The sequence below is a fragment of the Triticum urartu genome, chromosome 7A, assembly GCF_056163025.1.
Source record: "Triticum urartu cultivar PI428250 chromosome 7A, HENAU_Tu73, whole genome shotgun sequence".
Lineage (NCBI taxonomy): Eukaryota > Viridiplantae > Streptophyta > Magnoliopsida > Poales > Poaceae > Triticum > Triticum urartu.
The window spans coordinates 66,700,881-66,723,249 of record NC_141879.1 but is presented as its reverse complement, the minus strand read 5'-3'; the positions used below and the strand labels follow the sequence as shown (position 1 = coordinate 66,723,249).

Genomic DNA, 22,369 nt, shown 5'->3' with positions numbered 1-22,369 from the left:
TTCAGGAATATATGTATGGAACTGAAAGGAAGCTGTGTAAATTTCTAGCACGTGTCTTGATGAAATAAATTGTGAACATAATACGTTGTCGCCCAAATATGAGTGGAATGGCCTTTACAAAGACGTGAGATGCAAGTCAGGGTGGACACGGTCCGGGCCCTGACCGAGCCGCCGTCTGGACCGGCCACCGGCGGACCTGACCGGACCGGACCGGACCGAGCAGTGCCGTGGTCCGCTTTTCAAGGACCGGACCGGCGGTGGTAAAGCTCGGGCCGGACCGCGAGGACCGCCCGTGGCGTCGTCCGGCGACGGCGAGCGGCGGCGCATGGGACTGTGAGCTCCTGCAGAGATTACGGGGCATGGGGAGGAGAGGAAGGGGAGAGACACAGCCGCGTGCCCATCATGAGCACGTTTAAGAGGCCAGATACATGACGACGGCGATGAAAGGAGGTGTTGCCGTGGAGGTGGCGGTGTTGCAGGAGGCGGGGAGGTCACCTCGACGCCTCGACCTGGTGCCGGAGTTCTTCATCTGGGAGGCCCCCGAGCGAATGATTTCCAAGGGCGGGCCTGTTCCTGGCGACACGCAATTAATCTCGTTGCCTCGTTGTTTTCAGTTTTCATTTTTCCTAAGGGTGTTTCCTATTTTCCGTCACGTTAATACTGTTTATTTTTTTAAAGTATCACGTTAAATCTTTTGAGTCCATAGGAGTCTACATAGTAGGCTCGTTGCATGTGGCACAACTATCCTTTTTACAATTTGCATGTTGCAAATAAATAGGGCCTGTAACATGTATGCCAACCTACAAATGTACATTCAGTCGTACAAATTCTGATCTGGCACAGGTTAATGGGATCGTGGGGACGTGTAGATGGAAGGAACACATCGGATCGAGCCCACCTTTCATGTTCTTTCTGTTTCTGCTCCGTTGAATAAAAGGAAAACTCCAACGTTTTAGGCAATAGAATTCCTATTTCTACGAAGTAAATCGTGGAGATAATGTCTATCCAATATCATGGGAGTGAATCGTGGAGATAACTGTCTCTCAAATAACGGAGTAAATCGTGGAGATAACTCTCTTCTACCTCGAGCCAAAGAACCGATCGTGTAGTTCATTCGTGCGTAAGAAACAGCCGAGCTCGTTCGGTCCAGTCGAGTTAACCGAGCTAAGACCGGACCGGACCGGTCGACTTTCGGGCCGAAATTCCCAGCTCGGACCGGCCTATATTCCCAGCGGGCCAGGACTGATCGGTCCGGTCCAGGTCGGTCCACGAGCGGGCCAAAAAGCCCGCTCGGTACGTCCAGCCTGAGATGCAAGTATGTGAGAGAATACCGTAGAACAATTTGCACATAGACGGCTAGAAGATCATGCATGTTTATGCAAGGATGCACGGATTACACACACAGTTTACATCTGATCTTTTACACAAAAGGAAGGCCAAAGCATGTCCCTTCGATTCGGACCGACATGTCCAATGTACTAGGTGATGCATCTCTCACTACGTACAGTTTCCACGGTAGGTCTCCTGGCCCCGAGCTTCACGCATGCATGCATGGGGACTTATCTCGATCAAAAAGCAACTCAGCTTCGAGCCTGGTGCCCGACGTCGACCGGAAGCTCTCCCTAAGCATCATCATCATCATCAGTTTCCATGTCGTCCACAGGAACATCGCCAAACACATGCAACCCCAAGGCAGCTATCCACAAGAAATGTAGGTGTGCAGCAGTACAATCTGCGGTGGCGGCGGGCGCCGTGACGACCTCGCGACGGCACATGGGACAGCTCTCTTTCTCCTGCAGCCACCTCTCTACGCACCGCCCGTGGAACCGGTGCCCGCACGGTGTCTCCTTCCACGCCGCGGCGTCGTCCTCCTCCAAGCAGATCGGGCAGCTGAGCTCGTCGTGGTCGTCGTCGGACGGCGCGTCCACCGTCTTCAGCGCCCCGGCCACCAACGCGGCCAACTCCGAGTCGTCTGGATCTCCCACGACGCCGAGGAACGCGGAGTCCTCGTGGCCTCCTTCTTCTTGTGGCAGGTCCATGGCAAGCGATGGCACCAACCTAGCCATCGCGCGTGATGGTGAAGTGAAACCGGATCTGATCGTAGGAGATCGATGTTCGGGGAGGCAATGGGAATAAGCGAGCGTACGTGCGGCAGTTTACTTATAGTGCTTCGGGCTTGGATGGTAGGAGAGGAGATCGATCGGGAAACACGTTCTCGTGCCGGAGTAGGACAGGATTACCACGGCTACGTACGCCCGACTTCATTTCTATATCGATGTCGATCCGGCAGGAAGGGAAGCAACGAGTTCGTCTCTGATCGGCATGTTGGGCAGTTGGAGTCCGTTATGGCGGGATTTTCCAACGAAATTTGTACTGAACTTCGGATTTCATATTACCACGGGTACGCCCGACTTCATTTCTACTGAACTTCGATTTCGGATTTTCCAACGAAATTTTCCGTGCAACTCTGTTTTTTAGAAACACCATACACAGCCAGACGCTCATCCACCCATCCCTATGAACGCACATCTTACCTCTATGAGCGCCTCCGAGTGACCGAACTGGCACATTATCTTGATATTGACGAACTCGCCATATATGCTTTTGTAGTCGACAGGAACATCTCTTTCCACTGAACGCATAGTGCTAAAAGGCCTGAAATAAAATGAAAAAAATGCGAGCACGAGCGTTAAGTCTAGGACTTGAATCCTAGTGGGCTGAAGATATCACTGTCATTCTAACCATCTAACCACTGGTTGGTTTGCAACTTTGTTATAAGACTAGTGACACGTCTGATCATATTTTGCAACATAGCGTATGTAGATATTATTTTCGTTCACTTAAAACCTAGCTAAGCGCCATCCCCCAACCTCACCACCATTGCTGCCGGCTGGTGTGGCGGCGCCTGGACCCATGTCCCTCTTGTTATGGTGGCGCTGCTTATCCGCGTTTGCAATGGCCTCTTAGAACATCTCTGACTGATCCCAATAACCAGTTAAAGGAGGATAAATTCGTTTTTTCTTCTCTAACCAAGAACTAACATAACCCAAAAAACCGTTGGGCCGGGGGGTTTACACCGACTCGATCGCGACTCATAAATATACTCGGCCGACCGCTCACGGAGTGAAAATTCTCCACCCACTTCGCCTTACCTCCCACCGTACCCGCCTCCCAATCCCCGCCGGCGCGTCACCGCCCTCATCCACATCCACTTTGACGCTGTCCCGCAGCCGATAATGGCCGGATCCAGCTGCCACCCATCCCCAGCACAGATCCGCCGCCACAAATGGCCCCGAGCTCGTGGCCATGGCGGTGCATCTTCCTCCCACGCCGGCGTACTTCCTACCGCGTCGTCGCTGCTATTTCTTCCTGCCAATGGTGCTTCTTCCTCTCGCATCGGCGGCTTGCCCAACCTCCCACCGCCGCCACCGCTACCGAGGCAATACATTGGCGTGCAGTAGAGCCGGCGGGGAACATAGGCGGCGGAGTTAACTGATCGCTACATACAGCAGAAGATATGGATAGGGTCAAAAGCCAGTCCTTTGCATGATCCACCATAGTTAGGTCTTTGGGGCTGAGCATCCCCTTCTTCCTCGTGCTCCCTTGTAGTCTTACCTCTTTGTATGTGACTAGCTACATGCAATTTGCGTATTCACGAAAAAAAATTCACTCTATGTGACTATGTCACATATTTTCACTCTCCTATGTCTCATTCACCCACTGCCTCAGGCAACCCTGCCGCGCAGCACAGTGCATCTAGATTGGGCCACCATGACAACCACCCAAGAGAGGTTTAACCGCGTGAGGTTGGCAATTTTAGGGTGTTTTTTTGCAATATATTACTACTCGACAATGCTCAGTTACAATACTATAGCAAATGAAGCATGATGGAACACTTGCATTGCATCCTCATTTCAGCGCTCATCACACACCAAAAGGCGCCCCATGAAGGCAACACATCTTGATCACCCACTAGTACAAAACAGGGCTTTCGTTCTGGCCAGATAAGCCCATTAGTCCCGGTTCAGTCACGAACAGGGACTAATGTGAGCATTGGTCCCGATTCGTACTTCTAAAGACATTAGTCCCGGTTCAAATGAGTCTTTTAGTCCCGGTTTGAGACACGAACCGGGACTAAAGGGCATTGCACCCTTTAGTCCCGGTTTGTATCTCAAATCGGGACTAAAGATTACACTACATGCAGCAGAAGATATGGATAGGGTCAAAAGCCAGTCCTTTGCATGATCCACCATAGTTAGGTCTTTGGGGCTGAGCATCCCCTTCTTCCTCGTGCTCCCTTGTAGTCTTACCTCTTTGTATGTGACTAGCTACATGCAATTTGCGTATTCACGAAAAAAAATTCACTCTATGTGACTATGTCACATATTTTCACTCTCCTATGTCTCATTCACCCACTGCCTCAGGCAACCCTGCCGCGCAGCGCAGTGTGTCTAGATTGGGCCACCATGACAACCACCCAAGAGAGGTTTAACCATGTGAGGTTGGCAATTTTAGGGTGTTTTTTTGCAATATATTACTACTCGACAATGCTCAGTTACAATACTATAGCAAATGAAGCATGATGGAACACTTGCATTGAATCCTCATTTCAGCGCTCATCACACACCAAAAGGCGCCCCATGAAGGCAACACATCTTGATCACCCACTAGTAGAAAACAGGGCTTTCGTTTGGGCCAGATAAGCCCATTAGTTCCGGTTCAGTCACGAACAGGGATTAATGTGAGCATTGGTCCCGATTCGTGCTTCTAAAGACATTAGTCCCGGTTCAAATGAGCCTTTTAGTCCCGGTTTGAGACACGAACCGGGACTAAAGGGCATTGCACCCTTTAGTCCCGGTTTGTATCTCAAACCGGGACTAAAGATTACACCTTTAGAAACTTCAAAAAATAAAATTCTTCGAGATGTAGTGGCCTGTTTGTAAATTTTTAGAATCCTCAGTTTTTTTTGAATTTTGGTTAAATCAGGTCAAACTTTGGTCAAACTACTTATTCAAGAAGTATTAGTGTTACTAAATAATTATTCACGAATATTAGTGTTACTAAATAATTATTACAGTTTTTTGAATTTTGATCAAATCTGGTCAAACTGTGGTCAAACTACTTATTAAAGAAATAGTAGTGTTACTACATAATTATTCAAGAATATTAGTGTTACTAAATAATTATTTCATTTTTTGAATTTTGGTAAAATCTAGTCAAACTGTGGTCAAACTATGGTCAAACTACTTATTTAAGAAATATTAGTGTTACTAAATAATTATTGTTTTGGAATGACATCTTACTATTGTCAAATTATGGTCAGATTACATCATGCTCAAGCTAAACTTCTGAGGGTTAATAGGATTGATATCTTACTATTGTCAGGAAAACAACAAGTGCAGACTTGGAAACGAGGGGGACTGGCCGGGAAGTTAGATGATTTGGAATGATGAGAGGTGATTAGAGATTAGAGCTTAAATAGAGCAGTGATGAGGGTGATGAGAGATGAAATTGGAAAATAATTCAGAAATTTGAATATCGATTTTTTTTAAAAAGAATTCAATATTTTTTTCTGGAAAAATACCTTTAGTCCCGGGACTAAAGGTGGATCTCCAGACAGCGGCCACATGGACGGCCTTTAGTCCCGGTTCGTGTAAGAACCGGGACTAAAGGGGGAGGCTTTAGTAACGACCCTTTAGTGGTTGTTTGGATACAGGGAATTAGAAGTAGGATTTTAGAAAACGAGTGTTTAGAGGATTTTTAGGAAAACCAGTTTTGGTTAGTTATTCTGTTAAGGTAAGCACATACAATACTTTGTTTGGATGAGAAAAATAAGAAAGCATGGATACACAGCTCCATCACACAACGACTTAGTCAAAATTCCAATACGTTCCTTCGGTCGATCTATTGAGCTGCTGGCGCTTAGCGGGAGCGTCTCCGTCGAGCGCTCCTGTCAGCCTCGCTGCGGCCACTTCCCCAAATACGGCGACAGAGACAAGGGCGCTGTCGGTGGCGACGGTGATGACAACGAACCAGGCTGCCGGCCATGCAGCAGTATCCTCTGTGCGCCGCTGGGATGACTAGGCAGGGGGCAGTGCTTACGATGTGATGCTGTTCGCCGTTCGCGTACGCTGGGGAGATCAGGTTGTAGCAACCGTCGGTAAGACGAATACATCGGCTATGGCACTCTGTATTCCGCGGCAGCTCCCGGCTCCCGCCTCGCCAAGTCACCATGCCATACGGCGACGGGCACGTTCAAGCCACGAACGGCAAGCTCGCCGAGCCTCACCGACTTCCAGCGTAAACTCGCTGATGCCTGTAGAGCACGTCGCGACCCTTGTGCTTCGTCGCCGTGTCACACGACGAAGGCCACGTCCGGGCCAGAGCGGCGAGAGCTCGCTGAGCCGCACTGACTTCCAGCGTCGCCTCGCTTGTGCCTGCAGAGGACGTGGCGGCGCTATGATGCGTCGTCGTGTGACACGACCACGACCACGTCTGGGCCCCGAGCGGCGAGCTCACCCACTCGTCGGCGCCTCGCTCATGCCCGAAGAGGATTGCGGACGTCGTCGTTGGCAGAAGGAGGAGCACATCGGCCATGGCACCATGCGCTCCGTATGTGGCCACCATATTCATAAAACTGGTTTATATAAAAACGCCAAATAGTCGTTTTTCTATAAGCTGGGTTTTTGAGGTTTTGTAGAACTCAGTTTTCTTTATCCATGATTCAGTTAGGCCATCCAAACAAGATTTTTGGTTGTTACAACAGAAATTGCATTTAACTAGAGCTAGTTCTCTATAATCTTGCTATCCAAACAACCCTTTAGTCCCAGTTCCAGAACCGGGACTAAAGGCCCTCTAGAACTGGGACTAAAGGCCATTTTTCTACTAGTGACCTCGATCGGAGCCTACTACTGATAACTACATTACATACTTTCGCAGCCCGAAAAGGAGCAGAGCTGCATAAAAGAAACAAAAAAACAGTGCACCTAATTAATACATAGATTACACAATACCAGGTATGCATAGAAAACGACAAACGCGCAGCCTCAAACACACCAGCTAGCTCATCGGCCTCATCGGCATCGATCGATTATTTCTTACTTCGGTTGTGCTGCTTCGCCGGTCCAATGAACTTATCGCCACCCTCCAAGCACGTCGATCCAGAGTTAGAACAGACCACCTACAACGGTAACCTTTCTGCAATTTGTTCTTATCCATATTTTCTCCAAAGAATGATTGGTCTGACGTATCCAGTAATTTTTTGTTGTTGAAATTGACGTAGTATCCAGTAGGTAGTATTTGTATATGGATCAACATCCTAAAACAAGAAACCAAGCATACCACAAGCACTCCCAGAGCTTAGCGCTTCTCGGCCGTCGTATCATTTCCTTGATGTGTTTTGGGCCGTCGAATCCCCCTCCCAAACACGCTCGATCGGATAAAAACTGAGAGCTCCAGCAATGAATAGTGTCGGAACTGGGATGCGACCGCCTGTAATTTCGGTAACCCGTCCAGGGCATTTTTGGTTTTTCACGTCTTAGGTCAACACGTCTTGCGAGGGAGAGCGATTGCCCTACTCCCATTTGTCCGTCTCAGCTCTCTCTCTCTCTCTCTCTCTCTCTCTCTCTCTCTCTCTCCAAAACATAGCCGCCCGCAGCCCACAGACCCCCTGTCGTCGCGCCGCCGCTCGGCCCGGCCCCCATCCCCGACCTTGCGCCACCCAGCTCGTGGGTCGCCTCCCCCGCCTCCTCCCTCCCACACTCACGCCTCCCCCGCGCCCAGCTCCTCTTGCCCCACCTCTCTCTCTCCCTCCCGCCCCACCTCTCTCTCCCTCCAAACCCTAACCCGTGCCCGCCTCCCTACCCGCCACCGGCCGTCGCTGCCACCATCGCCGCTCGCCCAGGCAACCATCCACGACCTCACGCTGCCCCCTCCCGTCATCCGACCGCTAGGCACCAGGGAAGGGAAGAGAAGAGAAGAGGGAGAGCGAGCAGGTCAGGCGGCGGCCAAGGCGCTCGCAGATCCTCCGGCGCCGTCGTCCGACCTTGGCCTCCGAGAGCTTCTTCTCGGGGGCATGATGGTACGGGCTGCCTGCTCGATGCCCACGCCATGGCATACTCGGGACGCCGCCTTCCCCTGCTCCAACCCTAACCCTGGAGTTGTGCTGCTGGTCAAGGTACGTCAATTTTGATTTGCTATTGGCCCCTCCCCTCCCCTCACGCTGTTGCTTTGTTCACGCAGGTGATGCATACTGTTGGGTGAGCTTCAATCTACCTTGGTGAGCTTCTCCACACTACTGGGTGAGCTTCTTCTCCTCTAATCTTGTTTGCTGCAATCTACCTTGAGGAGAGGGATTAGGGATTTTTGTTTTCTTCTTGTGGAGGAGATTCTTCGTTTAGCTGGGTTCCAAAGAAGAGATTTTTCTTTGCCTCTCTCTCTTTTTGTTTGTACCTTGCTGCCAAGGAGAGCTTTGGATGTAGCTAATTATTTACAAAGGGGAAAACTTTGTTTTTGCCACTCTAGTTTTTGCACACTTTGCTTATGCCACTCTAGAATTTGACATTTCACTTTTGCCACTCTTAGCTTTTGACAATATATCACTTTTTCCATTCTGTGGCAAAAGCAAAAGTTTTAGAGTGGCAATTGCAATACATTGTCAAAAGCTAAGAGTGGCAAAAGTGAAATGAAAAGTTATCATGTTTGCCATGGAATGTCATTTGCAATGTATTGTCAAAAGCAAAGAGTGGCAAATGTGAGATGTCAAATTCTAGAGTGGCATAAGAAAAATTGGTAAAAGCTAGAGTGGCAAAAACAAAGTTTTCCCTTTACAAAGTACATGTGTTGTTGCCTTGCTTGGTTTGTTGGCCATATTCTGACCTATGTCCATGTATGCATAGAGGTTCTAGGTAGGATATATCTGTATGTATGTGTGTGTGTGTGTGTTATGTTTGCTTTTGTTTGAAGATATACTGATTTTGCCCCAAAATAAGCCATGGATATTGCAATTTGTTTGATTCCCACTCGTGTTACTCTTAACCATGGCTTTTTTTTCTGATTTTGCCCCACTTGTGTTACTGTTAAGCATGGTTTCTTTTCTGACTTTGCCCCAAGAAGAGCTCTAGGGCATGTTGATAAGATATATTGCTGAATCCTCAAATAGGTCGTGGAGAACGTTACTTTTTACTCAAATATGGATGTTGTTGACATGGGAGTACTTGGGTGGCATCAATTTGGTGCTTCCCATGTCCATGTGCAGAGAAAAAGAGAGGAATGGGATAGATGAGTAGGGAGCAGAAGGACCAGAAGAAGAAGGACAAGCGAGGTGGGGTGATATGCATGTCCATGGAGGTATGTCACCCTCTCCTCCTGTCTTCTGTTTCCTTGTACTGCAATCCTTAATCCCATTTGATTCGATTTGTTAAGTTGTGTTACTTGTTATCTCCTAAGAAAAACTAGAAACACGAAGAAACTTGTATTGAAAGTAGTTGAACTTCCAGATTGTACACGTTTTTGTTGTAGATTAGGTAGTAAAATTTAACAAATATTGGCCATACATGTACGTAGTTGAAAGTAGTACTTGAGTTGGATAGGTTTCTTAGTTACACGGTTCCCATTAAGTACATCAAAAGGGATCCTGAATTTTAGTGTTTATACATGAACATTGTTTTCCTGCTATTCTACTATGGAACTATGTGTCAGTTTTTTCCAATATTTTTCTTATTGAATTTTATATTGCAATTCTTTCCTATTGTTATTTCTGTGACACATATAGAACATCGTGCTATATTTATAATTTTCATCTGGGATATTATCATGTGAGAACCTTTGATGCATGTTGAAACCACAGTGAAAAGTCAAGCTGCATTGTTTAATAAATGATTGACCGATATATTAAGTTCAGTTGGTCAAATTTACATTTAACTATAGATTCAAGAATGTCTTTGCGAACTAAAAACAGAACAACTATGTTGATTAAAAAATTATCCAAAAACATGTCCGAAGATCCCACAACCGCCTACTAATAACCCAGGTTAATTAGTTGATCTACATGTCTGCTTCATTTGTTAATTCTCTTGATCATCAAGTGATATGATTTTCCGTTGTCTCGTTCAGCTACGCTTCAGTTGCAATTTTTTGTTAGCATCATGTACCAGATTTGAGTTATTTTCATTTCAATATTGTTTTTGTTTTCAGACATTCTGGATCATATTAAGACACTTGGTAGAGATGCTCTAGATTTATTCATTTGAGTTCCACTGATTTCTCTCTATGCTTTCAAATTCACCAGTGTGTTTGTTAGTGTCATCTCCAGTTACCATTGGTGCCTATGATTTGGATTACTAACTGTTTGATTCCTTTAGGTGATGGGGCAGCCGCCAACTTGGGCCTACTGAAGAATGGTGGGGCGGTGCAAGGCGCAATTCCAACGCGGTTCCTTGCTCGTTGGACGGCGTTCAAGCGCAACCCCGGTGCCCACTGAGTACCGCCTCAGCTACAATCTCCCTCGGTGAGCTCCATCTTCCTCCTGCTCATCTGCTTCGGCCACAATATTGGACATGGTCGTGGCTATATTGATGTGGTGCTCGTCCGGTTGATGCTCTATGCCCCACTCATGCATCGTTCCCTACTTGAGCTCTGTAGTTGTCAATGCATGTTATTCTAGGGTTTGCAGGATGTTGTTCATGTTTAGTTGCTATCATGGGAACTCCTGTGATGATCTGGTTTACATGTGGATGCCCTGGTCGTATAGCTATCGAGGCACCTATGGGTATCAAGTTGGATCCTCCCTCTTGTGTCTAGAATCCTTTTTGATCATGTGATACGCGTTGTTCTGCCCTTGGATGGTCATTCTTGTTGAGTGATAACCAGTGCAGCCCCAATGTATAAACAGATTGATCTGGTGATAAGAGATGACGGGGTAGGCTATATGATTGAGGAAAGGAGAATCTGAGCCCACTATCTAATGAACCTTGAACCATTTTTATTTGTATTTAAAGGTGTTGCTTATTTATCGAGAATCCAGAAACAAGAAACGAAGCACCCAACAAGCGCTCTCAGATCTTGGCGCACATCGACCGTTGGATCATTTTATTTATGCAATTTGGGCCATCAGATCGAGCCCTGGGATGACCTCGCCCGTCGGATCGAGGTGGGGCTCTTTTAGCAATGATAGTTTCACCCCGGTCGTGCCACCATGTGTAATTGCAGTGCCCCGCTGAGGGCGTTTCACCATTTCGCATATTGCATATAAAAGAACGGTGCGCCTATGGTGAAACCCTAGCCGTCTCTCTCCTCGGCTAGAACTTCCCTTGGTGAGCTCTGTCTTCCTCCTGCTCCTTTGCTTGGGCTACTGTTGGGACATAGTCGTGGCTATGTTCATGTGGTGCTTGTCTGGTTGTTGCTCTATGCCCTACTCATGCATCGGTTCTGACTTGAGCTCTGTAGTAGTGGATCCATGCTATTCTAGGGTTTCCAGGCTGCTGTTCATGTTTGGTTGCTATCATAGGAGCTCATGTGATGCTCTGGGTTACATGTGGGTGCCCTGGTCCTATTGCTATGCTCCTGGATTAAATTGATTAGTGGTGTTCGTGTTAGGGCGATGATGATTAACCGTGGTTGAAATAAGTGTGCCTTTGAACAATCGAGGCACCCGTTGGTATCAAGTTGGATGGTCATTCTTGTTGAGTGATAACCAGGGCAGCTCCATTGTATAAACATATTGATCTGGTGATAAGGGATGATGGAGGAAAGGCGAATATGAGCCCACTATGCAATGAACACTTAACCCTTTTTATTTGTATTTAAAGGTGTTGCTTATTTATGCTCTAGTGTTTATAACTGTCTTATGTAAATATTTCTTCTCTCTCATATCTTTATTTCATATGAGTTCTTCTTGATCTTTTATTGTTTGCTCTTGGTCCTTGATTTCATCTGGTTAAGAGTATTGCATTTTGTTATGCTAGAAATACTCGCTCCCAACAAGTAGTCGGTTGAACGGCTTGTTCTAATTTGTTGATAAACCAGCAGAAACCACAGTGTCATGTTTCTAATAACAACGTCTTTAGGCCGGTTAATGTTTCTATTGGAGCTGAGTTTTTTTATTTTCTCTTTATATCTAATATTGTTCCGTTTCATTTAGGACATGCCTGATGAACACATCTATCTATATGCCCCTGATGAACCAAGTATGTAGGATTTAATACTATAAGGCATGCACAGGAAGCAAACAATCAAGGCTGAGAAAGAAGTGTCATGTCTAATTGCTCTCTATTGCTTGTGTAAACCAAAACAAAAACTGCCACAAACAACTATTGTGCATACATTCATCAGGAGCGAGCATGGAGCACAATTAGTATCACTGTAAACAAAAAACTAAATGAGAAGCAAAGTGGAATGTTTTATAGTGTAAGACATAGGATTGCACATTTCCAGTTGCAAGTTGCAATTGAATTGTAAACTAAATATTGTAATAACACTCTTTTATTGGCCCTCACTACCCTGACTAATCTATCCAAATCATTGTGACATTTGTGCCTCCCACCATTGTCAAGAACCATGTTAACAAAAGGAAACTCTGAGCAGGAACCATTCTTCAGGTGGCTTTCCTCTCACTCGTCGTTCCTATCTTTTATTTTGCTTCTTTCTTACCATCTTCCTTACTTGTCTAGCTGTTTCATGGTTGGGACGAGGGCATGGCATTGGGGCTGTCTTGCGGGTCGACCGGAGAGGGAGCACACCGAGTGGGCTTCTGAGATGGCCGAGGTGATTATTTGCTGCCTTGTTTGTCTTTCCCTTTCTGATGTGTATGTGCTCATCAAGGGATTTGTTGTTTTTAGGGATCTGTCCAGGGTTTCCTGGTTAATCCATTCTGATTTTGGTCTGCTCATGCTCTTGGCTTCCGGACCGTGGTGCTCGAGGTGGTCTGGCTGTCGCCGCCGCCCCTGCTCGATGTTGCGCCACTAATTTTCCCCGCCGTCGACGAGCTTCTTGGGATCTTCAAAGGTTCTTGCAAGGAGCTCATATGCATCATCATCATCATCATGGAGAGAAACATAAGAAAACCATTAGTCTCGTCATCTTATGGAGCTGAGTATTGTCCCATAACTATTGTTGCATGATTTAGCATATTATAAATGCTAACCGGGCCATTAAATTTGCATTGCATTGTTCCCCTAAACGAATTGTTTTTTTTCCAGTTATTGCTTATTGTTGTTGGCGGGACAAATATGTGTAGTTTTATAACACTGTTGCAAGACAAATGCAAATTTGATTCGTTTTTTCTTGCACCGGCAACATCATCTCTGCATGTGCTGTTTAGGTTGTGTTAGTAATGACTAATGAGAAAGTGTGGCCAATAATCACTGAATAGAGTCAGATGATTCATTCGTGTGCCAGTGTCTGCGCTATATGCCTATAGTCAGTCATGACTCGGTTTCACTTCTGCATATGCTATTTTTTAGAAAGTGATCGCAATACTGTAGATTTTACAAATTGCAAGAACGAAAAAAAATCTCCAGTAATATTTTTAAAGTCAAACCAGATGATCAGCGCCGTCAGCCACGTAGAATGATTTTGTAGGTTGATACTAGAGGCTAATTATATGTGAATTGCTGATGAGAAGAAAGTAAATGTACAGAGGGCATGCCAACTACTGTAAGTTCGAGAATTCATATACATCATTTATGCATGGGTTTGCTGTGTATTTCTAATTTCCAAATGTTTACTATGTGTGTAGTTGCATAGTATTTCTAGATAATTCAGACACAATAATTATGTATGTGTGTGTCATGTATCTTATTTCCAAATGCTTACTGTTTTTGTCGTTGCATAGTGTTCCTTTATACACAATTGTATGATGATCGTGATGCATGCTTCTTTGGAATATAGAGCCATGTTACACTGCTATTCTTACTTTTTATATTGGTGCAGTTTTGATGAATTGCAGAGGCTGCTAAAAGACAAAGAGGCATACAATGTGTTTTTCGATTCACTCAATCAGGTTAAAACACAGAACAATTATTAAGAACAGTAAAACTGCACTTAATCCCTTGCCTCTCACGCCATCAGTCGTTAGGACCATTCGTTTTTATGATTGGACTGTTTGTGGCCATTGGATGCATGTGAATCTCTGTTTCGTGTGAAAACATGACCACAACCTGGGCCCGCTGTCTTAAGAGTAGCTATTCCGGTAGCTTTTTTGGAGTATCCTCGTTAATTGGGCCAGATAGCCCATCTAAGGAAGCCGCGGGTCCAGTCTGCACAACACAGGGAAAAAATTACGAGCGAGTAGCATCTTCCCCGATATGCGTTCTATTCTCCGTCGTCGTTCCACCTTCCCGCAGCCACTCTTGCGCATGGTGGCTAGGGTTAACAATATGGGCGAGTCTAGCCAGCGGCCGGCTGCTCGCTGGCCTTCACGAGCGGCCGGCCTGAAATAGATACTTTTTGTCCCCTAGTCCATAAAAGGTAATAATTTGTCCCCTTTAACAATTAATATAATAAAAACAATTCTAATTCATATATTAGAAAAAGTATCATGTAACCGAGTATTTCAAAAGAATTCATATAAGTGTGAACGTATTTAATTTAAGTTTTCAAAATTTTAAAAAGTCATACATTTTTAACGACGCGTCAGAATTAAGATTCGTTTCCACCCTTGGAATCGTCGTGGCGTACTCTTCGAAATAAGATCCTGCATGAGTATGTTTCGACAAACTTTTTACTGTGCAATTTAGTCTCCGTTTGGTGCAACTGTTTAGCCTTCGATGTGCAACTAATTTGACAGTCGATGCAATGCTTCCCTGGTGCCCTGGCCAACTGCCTGGTAGTCGTAGCGTGTGCGCAGCCCCCATAGCCGCGTTTGAGGGACTATCCTATAAGTGTGTGCCAACTCGGAGTCCTGGCCAACTGCCTGGTAGTCGTCACGCGTGTGTAGTCCCCACAGCCGCGTTTGAGGGACAATTCTATAAGTGTGTGCCAACTCATGGTCCGTGTGTGAGCAACTATGCTGGTCAGGGTGTGCAACTCAGCAGTCGCGCGTGAGCAACACCCCATTGTGCATGTGCAACTCCCAGATCAGTGCGCCTGCGACTATGCGAACGAAAGTGTGCAACTCCACGGCCACTCATGTGCGACTATGCACGAGAGTGTGCAATTCTGCGGCCGGACGTGAGCACCTCCCACAATAATTCATGTGCGACTATGTAGACAAGATTTGTACAACTCTGTGGTCATGCATTTGCGACTATGCCGACGAGAGTGTGCAACTCCGTGACCGGGTGTGAGCACCTCCCGCGCAATTCATGTGTGAATATGCGGACGAGATTGTGCAACTATGTGGCCATGCATGTGCGACTATGCCGACGAGAGTGTGCAATTCCGCGGCCATGCGTGAGCACCTCCCGCGGCAATTCATGTGCGACTATGCGGACGAGATTGTGCAACTATGTGACCATGCTTGTGCGACTCTCCGACGAGAGTGTGCAACTCCGTGACCATGCGTGAGCACTTCCCGCGTCAATTCATGTGCGACTATGCGGACGCGATTGTGCAGCTATGTGACCATGCACGTGCGACTAGGCTGACAAGAGTGTGCAACTCCGTGGCCGGGTATGAGCACCTCCCACGGAAATTCATGTGCAACTATGCGGACAAGATTGTGCAACTATGTAGCCATGCATGTACGATTATGCCGACGATAGTGTGCAACTCCAGGGCCGGGAGTGAGCACCTCCCGTGGCAAATGATGTGCGACTATGCCGACGAGAGTGTGCAACTCCGTGGCCGGGAGTGAGCACCTCCCGTGGCAAATGATGTGCGACTATGCCGACGAGAGTGTGCAACTCCGTGGCCGGGAGTGAGCACCTCCCGCGGCAAATCATGTGCGACTATGCGCACGAGATCGTGCAGCTATGTGACCATGCATGTATGACTACGCCGACGAGAGTGCGCAACTCCGTGACCGGGCGTGAGCATCTCCCACGGCAATTCATGTGCGACTATGCGGATGAGATTGTGCAACTATGTGGCCATGCATGTGCGACTATACCGATGAGAGTGTGCAACTCCGCGGCCGGGAGTGAGCACCTGCCGCGTCAAATCATGTGCGACTATGCCGACGAGATTGTGCAGCTATGTGACCATGCATGTGCGACTATGCCGACGAGAGTGTGCAACTTGGCGGCCAGGCGTGAGCACCTCCCACGGCAATTCATGTGCGACTATGCGGATGAGGTTGTGCAACTATGTGGCCATGCATGTGCGACTATACCGACGAGAGTGTGCAACTCCGCGGCCGGGAGTGAGCACCTGCCGCGTCAAATCATGTGCGACTATGCGGACGAGATTGTGCATCTATGTGACCATGCATGTGCGACTATGCCGATGAGAGTGCGCAACTCCGCCGGGCGTGAGCACCTCCCACGGCAATTCATCTGCGACTATGCGGATGAGATTGTGCAACTATGTGGCCATGCATGTGCGACTATGCCGACGGGAGTGTGCAACTCCGCGGTCGGGAGTGAGCACCTCCCGCGGCCAATCATGTGCGATTATGCGGACGAGATTGTGCAGCTATGTGACCATGCATGTGCGACTATGCCGACGAAAGTGCGCAACTCCGTGGCCGAGCGTGAGCACACACACGGCAATTCATGTGCGACTAAGCGAACGAGATTGTGCAACTATGTGGCCATGCATGTGCGACTATGCCGACGAGAGTGTGCAACTCCGTGGTCGGGCGTGAGCACCTCCTGTGACAAATCATGTGCGACTATTGAGACAAGATTGTGCAGCTATGTGACCATGCATGTGCGACTATGCCGACGAGAGTGCGCAACTCCATGGCCGGGCGTGAGCACCTCCCACGGCAATTCATCTGCGACTATGCGGATAAGATTGTGCAACTCTGTGGTCATGCATGTGTGAATATGCCGATGAGAGCGTGCAACGCCGCGGCCGGGCGTGAGCACCTCCCGCGGCAAGTCATGTGCGACCGTATGGATGAGATTGTGCAACTATGTGGTCATGCATGTGTGACTATGCCGACGAGAGTGTGCAACTACGCGTCCATGCGTGAGCACCGCTCGCGACAATTTATGTGCGACTATGCGGACGGGATTGTGCAACTCTGTGGCCATGCATGTGCGACTATGCCGACGAGAGTGTGCAATTCCGCGGCCGAGCGTGTGCGTTTATGCCGATGAGAGTGTGCAACTCTGCGGCCGTGCATATGCGACTATCCCAATAAGAGTGTGCAAATCCACGACCATGTGTGAGCTATTACGCCGACAAGAGTATGCGGGTCCGTGATCATGCGTGTGGACTATATTATCGTGCGTGTGTAACTTTCACAATTGTGCATTAGCTACTTTGCTGAGAGTGTGCAATTCTGTGGCCGTGTGTGTGGGATCATGCAAACGAGAGTGTGCAACTCCATCACCGTACATATACGACTGTGTGGGCAATAGTGTGCAACTCTTTAGGACGTATACACGACTATGTGGGCGGAAGCGTGCAATTCTACGATCGAGCTAACAAGAGCTAACTAACTACATATCCTAATACACTCATCTCAAAGAACCACAGTCTTTAGCCGAACCTACTGTTGTATATATTAACTTAAATGGCGAAACGAAAATGTGTCAAAATGTCCACAAATAAAACTAAACTGAACTATCCATTGCTAGCTGCCGCTGCTAGCTTATGTTGGCTTTTCTACAGTAAACTAAACCATGGTCTGCTGCTGCTACGGTTGCTAGCTGTCGTCGCTAAACTGAAACTAAACTGAACCATGGCCTGCTACTGCTGTCGTTGCTAGATGCCGCCGCTACCTACTGCCATTGCTAGATTGTGCAGCTAGCTACTGATGCTGTCGACGCACAGTTTCTTCAGAACTGAAATCAACAGGGCACAACAAACCAAAGCCAATCCATTTTCATGCGCTGCCGGACGAGAGGACAACACAAGATTGTTGATTCTGGACAAGACGGCCTTTGCGCGACACTCCAGAGTCGAGACCAATGGCGACGGCGTGCAATCCTGATAGGCCTGGTTTGGTGCTCGTCTCGGCATTCAGATTGGGCATGCTGTGGCATCGGCGCAGCGGGACCGGCGGGGAGGAGCAGGTCGTCGAGCAGCTGCTCCTTCAAGGGCCGATGGAGCGCGTCCTATGCCTGCGGGTGCTGGAGAAGGCCGGCCGGCCCCGCCAGCTGCCCTGGAATGCGTCGACATCCAGGACCACCACAATCAGGAGGCCCTCCACGTCGGAATCTGCATCTTGCGCCGTCGTCAACGTTGATGTAGGTGTCCAACACCTCCTAGTCTCGCCCCCGCGGCGCGGGGGGCCACCGCCGCATCCGCCGCCACTCCCGCGTGAGACGCGGTCCCCCGCGGACTGCAGGAAGCGGAGCACGCAGGTGAGGTCCGTCCCCTCCTGCAACTACGGCGGCAGTTGCGCAGGGCGCCCTTCTTCTCACCCCTGGCGACAGTTGCGGCAACGGAACAACCGCAGCGGGGGAGGCGTCGGGCAAGGAGAGCTTGCAGGCGGCCTTGTAGGAGACGGGTCCGACGGTGAGCACCGGGGCAGCATCCACGGAGGCCGATGTAGTCGTGCGGCTCGATGAGCGGCGACATTACAGTGGATGGGGGCGGGGAGTGGAGGAGGGGGGCGAGAAGATAACGGCTGCGACAACGTGGAACCTGATGCACGCGCGCCGCGACCGGGCGTGATCGTGCGGTCAGGAACAGACCGCTCGCGACGTCCAAATAGTGCGCGTGCACTTTTAAGATTTTGGGTAACAATATTCGATGCCTGTGTACGAGAGACCATCTGATCTGATGCGGTGTGGTACGGGCCTCACAGATCGATGCGGGGCGAGCGATGCAGGCGGCTGATGCGGCCGGGAGATGGAATTGGAAGCGACTGGCGACTGAAGCTGGCCTGCCGGCATAAAAGTAGTGAACCATCAGTTCATGGTAGCCATTCATGGCAACTAATATGTGCCACTAGCTTCAACGGCGACAAGGCGGTACGAGCGGCCACTCCAATCTGTGCCTCTGTCCCCATCTCCCCGATCTCAATCTCTTTCTCCTGGCCTAGCAGGCCGTCGCGCTCCACCAACATCGACCTGGAGCGGCAGGGCACCTCCCCCGGCCTCAACCTCGAGCTGTTGTGACCACCATGACTAGCATATCGTCCGCCGGCGGCGCCGTCAAACTCAACATCCCCATGTGCGCTGTCGTCGAATATGGCCATCGCCTTGCCGCACTTGCTTCCCGCTGGAAGTAGAATATCTCCGTTACGTGACAGCCACATAATACGAGACTGATCACATATACAATCGATTACGTGAGTTCCATAGATAGTATATTTTTCTACTTGTCCTAAGAATTCCAAATAAACCTAAGAATGCCAAATATCCACTACTTTCCCTAAACTTACATTTCTCTTATCAGTAAAGTTATTAAGCTCCCACGAATTGGGGCGCTGAGCGAGATTGCAGGTTCATTTTTGCTTTTTACCGTCCGGTTTCTGCTTTCACGACTCAGCTCAGTTGGCTTGGTCAGAACTAGGGCGGCCAGGTCCAAGCTGCTACTGCACATGTCTACAGTTAACTCACTCTGTTCACGAATAAGTGTATATCTAATTTTATTCATAAGTCAAAGTTTTACAAATTTGACCAACTTTCTAAGAAAAAGTAAAATCATTTATGGCATTGAATTAGTATCATTAGATCCGTTTTGAAACATATTTTGATAATATACCGATTTGATGTCATATATGTTACTACAATTTTTTATAATGTTTGGCAAAATTTTAAAACTTTGACTTAGACAAAAAACTAGATGTGCACTTATTCACGGATGGAAGGAATAGTCGGTAGTGGAGGCATAGGGCAATAGAGCTGCCTAGAAAAAAGGCCTGCGTTGTGCTGCCTCGCAACACACCAAAATTCTTTTTCCTTCACCCAAGCCGCCGCTGCGCTGCTTCCTCCTTGCTTATGCGATCTCGCAATTAATTTTCCTTGATCCACATCTGAGAGGAGAAAGGTGAGAGACTATGATTTTCGCTACCCACCACCGACGGCCTCGCTGTTGCCTGCAGTGGACTCCTCCTACTCATTCTCGCGGTCGCTCCTCCTTCCTCCCTCGGTCCCCATCTCGCATACACTACTCCCGATATCTCCTGCTATCGGCTGTGCACATCGACCGTCGCACCTCCAACGCTGGCTAACCGCCACCGCGACGGAGGACGGACCCCCTGCCCTGGCGACCACGCGTCTCTCTCTCTTCATGGACTCGCCTCCCCGACCTGATGGATCTCGGAATCCATATGCAGTTTGGGGATCCCATCACATGAATAGGGGGAGGAATAACCCTTGCGCTAGAACCACACTAAACAAATGACATATATCCCCGCCGGTTCGCAGCTTCCCCTCGTGTTCCATACATTTTCTGCTGGACTAGGCATTAGAGCATCTCCAACAACCGCGCTAAACTAGCGCCGTGCCGCAAATTAGGCCGTTTTAGCGCACGCGCAACGCGGCGGGTCGCTCCAGCGGGCGCGCAAAAACGGCGCGCGCGCTATAACGGGTTGGGCGCGCGGTTGAAAACACTTACCCGCGCGGCGTATTTCGGGCGCCAGCTACAGCGCGCGGCACACTCGAGCGCTCGCGCCGCACTCTCTCCTCTCCTCGTCCTACGCCCCGCGCGCGCCGGCACCAGCGCCCTGCCACCCACCCATGGACGCGCACACCGGCACCCCGCTCACCCCGCTGTACAGCCGCGACCCCCCCGCCGCCGCCGCCGCAGCCGCCGCCGCCGCCGGAAACCGAAATTGCACAAAACTTGTTCAAAGAAGAGACAAGGGCAACCAAGAAGGGGAAGATCAAGAAAGGCAGGGTCTTTACCTTGCCTCATTGCTATGAAGTGTTAAAGGATGATGAGAAATGTAAGAAGCGTGATGGTTTGGAGGATTTGCATTTGAGCAACAAACGAAAGCGAGCAATTGAGATGAATGATGATGATGAGGAGGAGGATGCATCAAATCATGACGGCAAGAGAAGCCCCACACCCAACTCGGTTTCATACTAGAAGCCAAAACGACCGGATGGGTGCAAGAAAGACAAAACCGAAAAGAAGAAGAGGAAAGGAGATGATGAGCTCAAAAATGCTATGGAAGCTATTGTGAAGGCAAGGGTCGAAGCCAATGAGGTGAGGAAAATGGTAAGGAACCAAGATGCCGTGGCCGAGGAGAGGAGGTTGGCGGCCGAGGAGAGAAGGGTGGCGGCCGAGGAGAGAAAGGTGGCTTTGGAGGAGAGGAAAGTGAGCAACGAGGAGCGAGTTAAGTTGTTGGAATGGGAGAAGCACTTGTTCTTCTTGGACACATCTAACCTCAATGCGGCGCAAAAAGAGTATGTCAATCTTGCCCAACAAGAAGTCTTGATCCAAAAAAGAGCCTTGGTTCGTGCAATGGGTGGCGGTGGCTTCGGCGCCATGGGTGGCGGTGGCCTTGGCGCCATGGGAGGCATGGGTGGCTTCGGAGCCATGGGAGGCATGGGTGCACATCCGGCCGCCATGGGAGGCATGGGTGCACCTCCGGCCGCCATGGGAGGCATGGGTGCACCTCCGGCCGCCATGGGAGGCATGGGTGGCTTTGGAGCACCCTCCGACGCTATGGCCGCCATGGGAGGCATGAGTTTTGCTTCTCTCATGGGAGGCATGGGTGCATCTCCGGCCGCCATGGGTGCAATGTCTTTCGATGTGCCTTCTCACACACATTCCCATGAAGATGCCATTGAAGATCTTGCCAACACCGTCGGAGCTTCACATGATGCGGTGCGTGATGCGGTGCGTGATGAGGAGAGGGAGGAAGATTCATCTTCGGAGGCGGAAGAGTCGTCTTCGGAAGATGAGGACGAAGACGAAGACGAGGAAGATGAAGATTGATGTGTCTTTCATGTCTTGAACTTTAGTTTGCATTTGAACTTGGTTGGATGAACTTGTGGGCATGATTTTGAATTTGTGGGCATGAACTTTTATTCATCAACTTGTTTGTGTCAAATTTCACATGTTCATTTTTGTTCAAAATATTATATATGCAAAATGCCCGGCGAGTCGCGCGCGCTGTATTTTTGCGCTCTGCTGGAGTGGCGCGCGCGCTGCATTATAGCGCGGCTGCTGGAGCCAGCGCAGGCGGGCGCGTAAAACCAGCCGCAGCGCGCGCGGTAAACAGGTTTTTTGCGCGCGGCGCTTAGCGCGGCTGTTGAAGATGCTCTTAGGCAGCAGGTCTCCTTGCTATCTCCTGGGGCATCTATGGTCTATTCGTGTAAAGGATCTGCTTATTCAACTGGATCCTGTATGGAAACGT

The 22,369-nt window shown here is 48.8% G+C and overlaps 1 protein-coding gene across 1 annotated transcript; it reads right to left on the bottom strand.

The window, feature by feature from the left end:
• Nucleotides 1-1,375: 1,375 nt before the first annotated feature.
• On the bottom strand, nucleotides 1,376-2,066 carry LOC147957854 (uncharacterized). Its single transcript, XM_087537817.1, has one exon. The coding sequence runs from the start codon at nucleotides 2,064-2,066 to the stop codon at nucleotides 1,623-1,625; it is 444 nt and encodes a 147-aa protein (XP_087393943.1). The 3' UTR covers nucleotides 1,376-1,622.
• Between the last annotated feature and the right edge of the window lie 20,303 nt (nucleotides 2,067-22,369).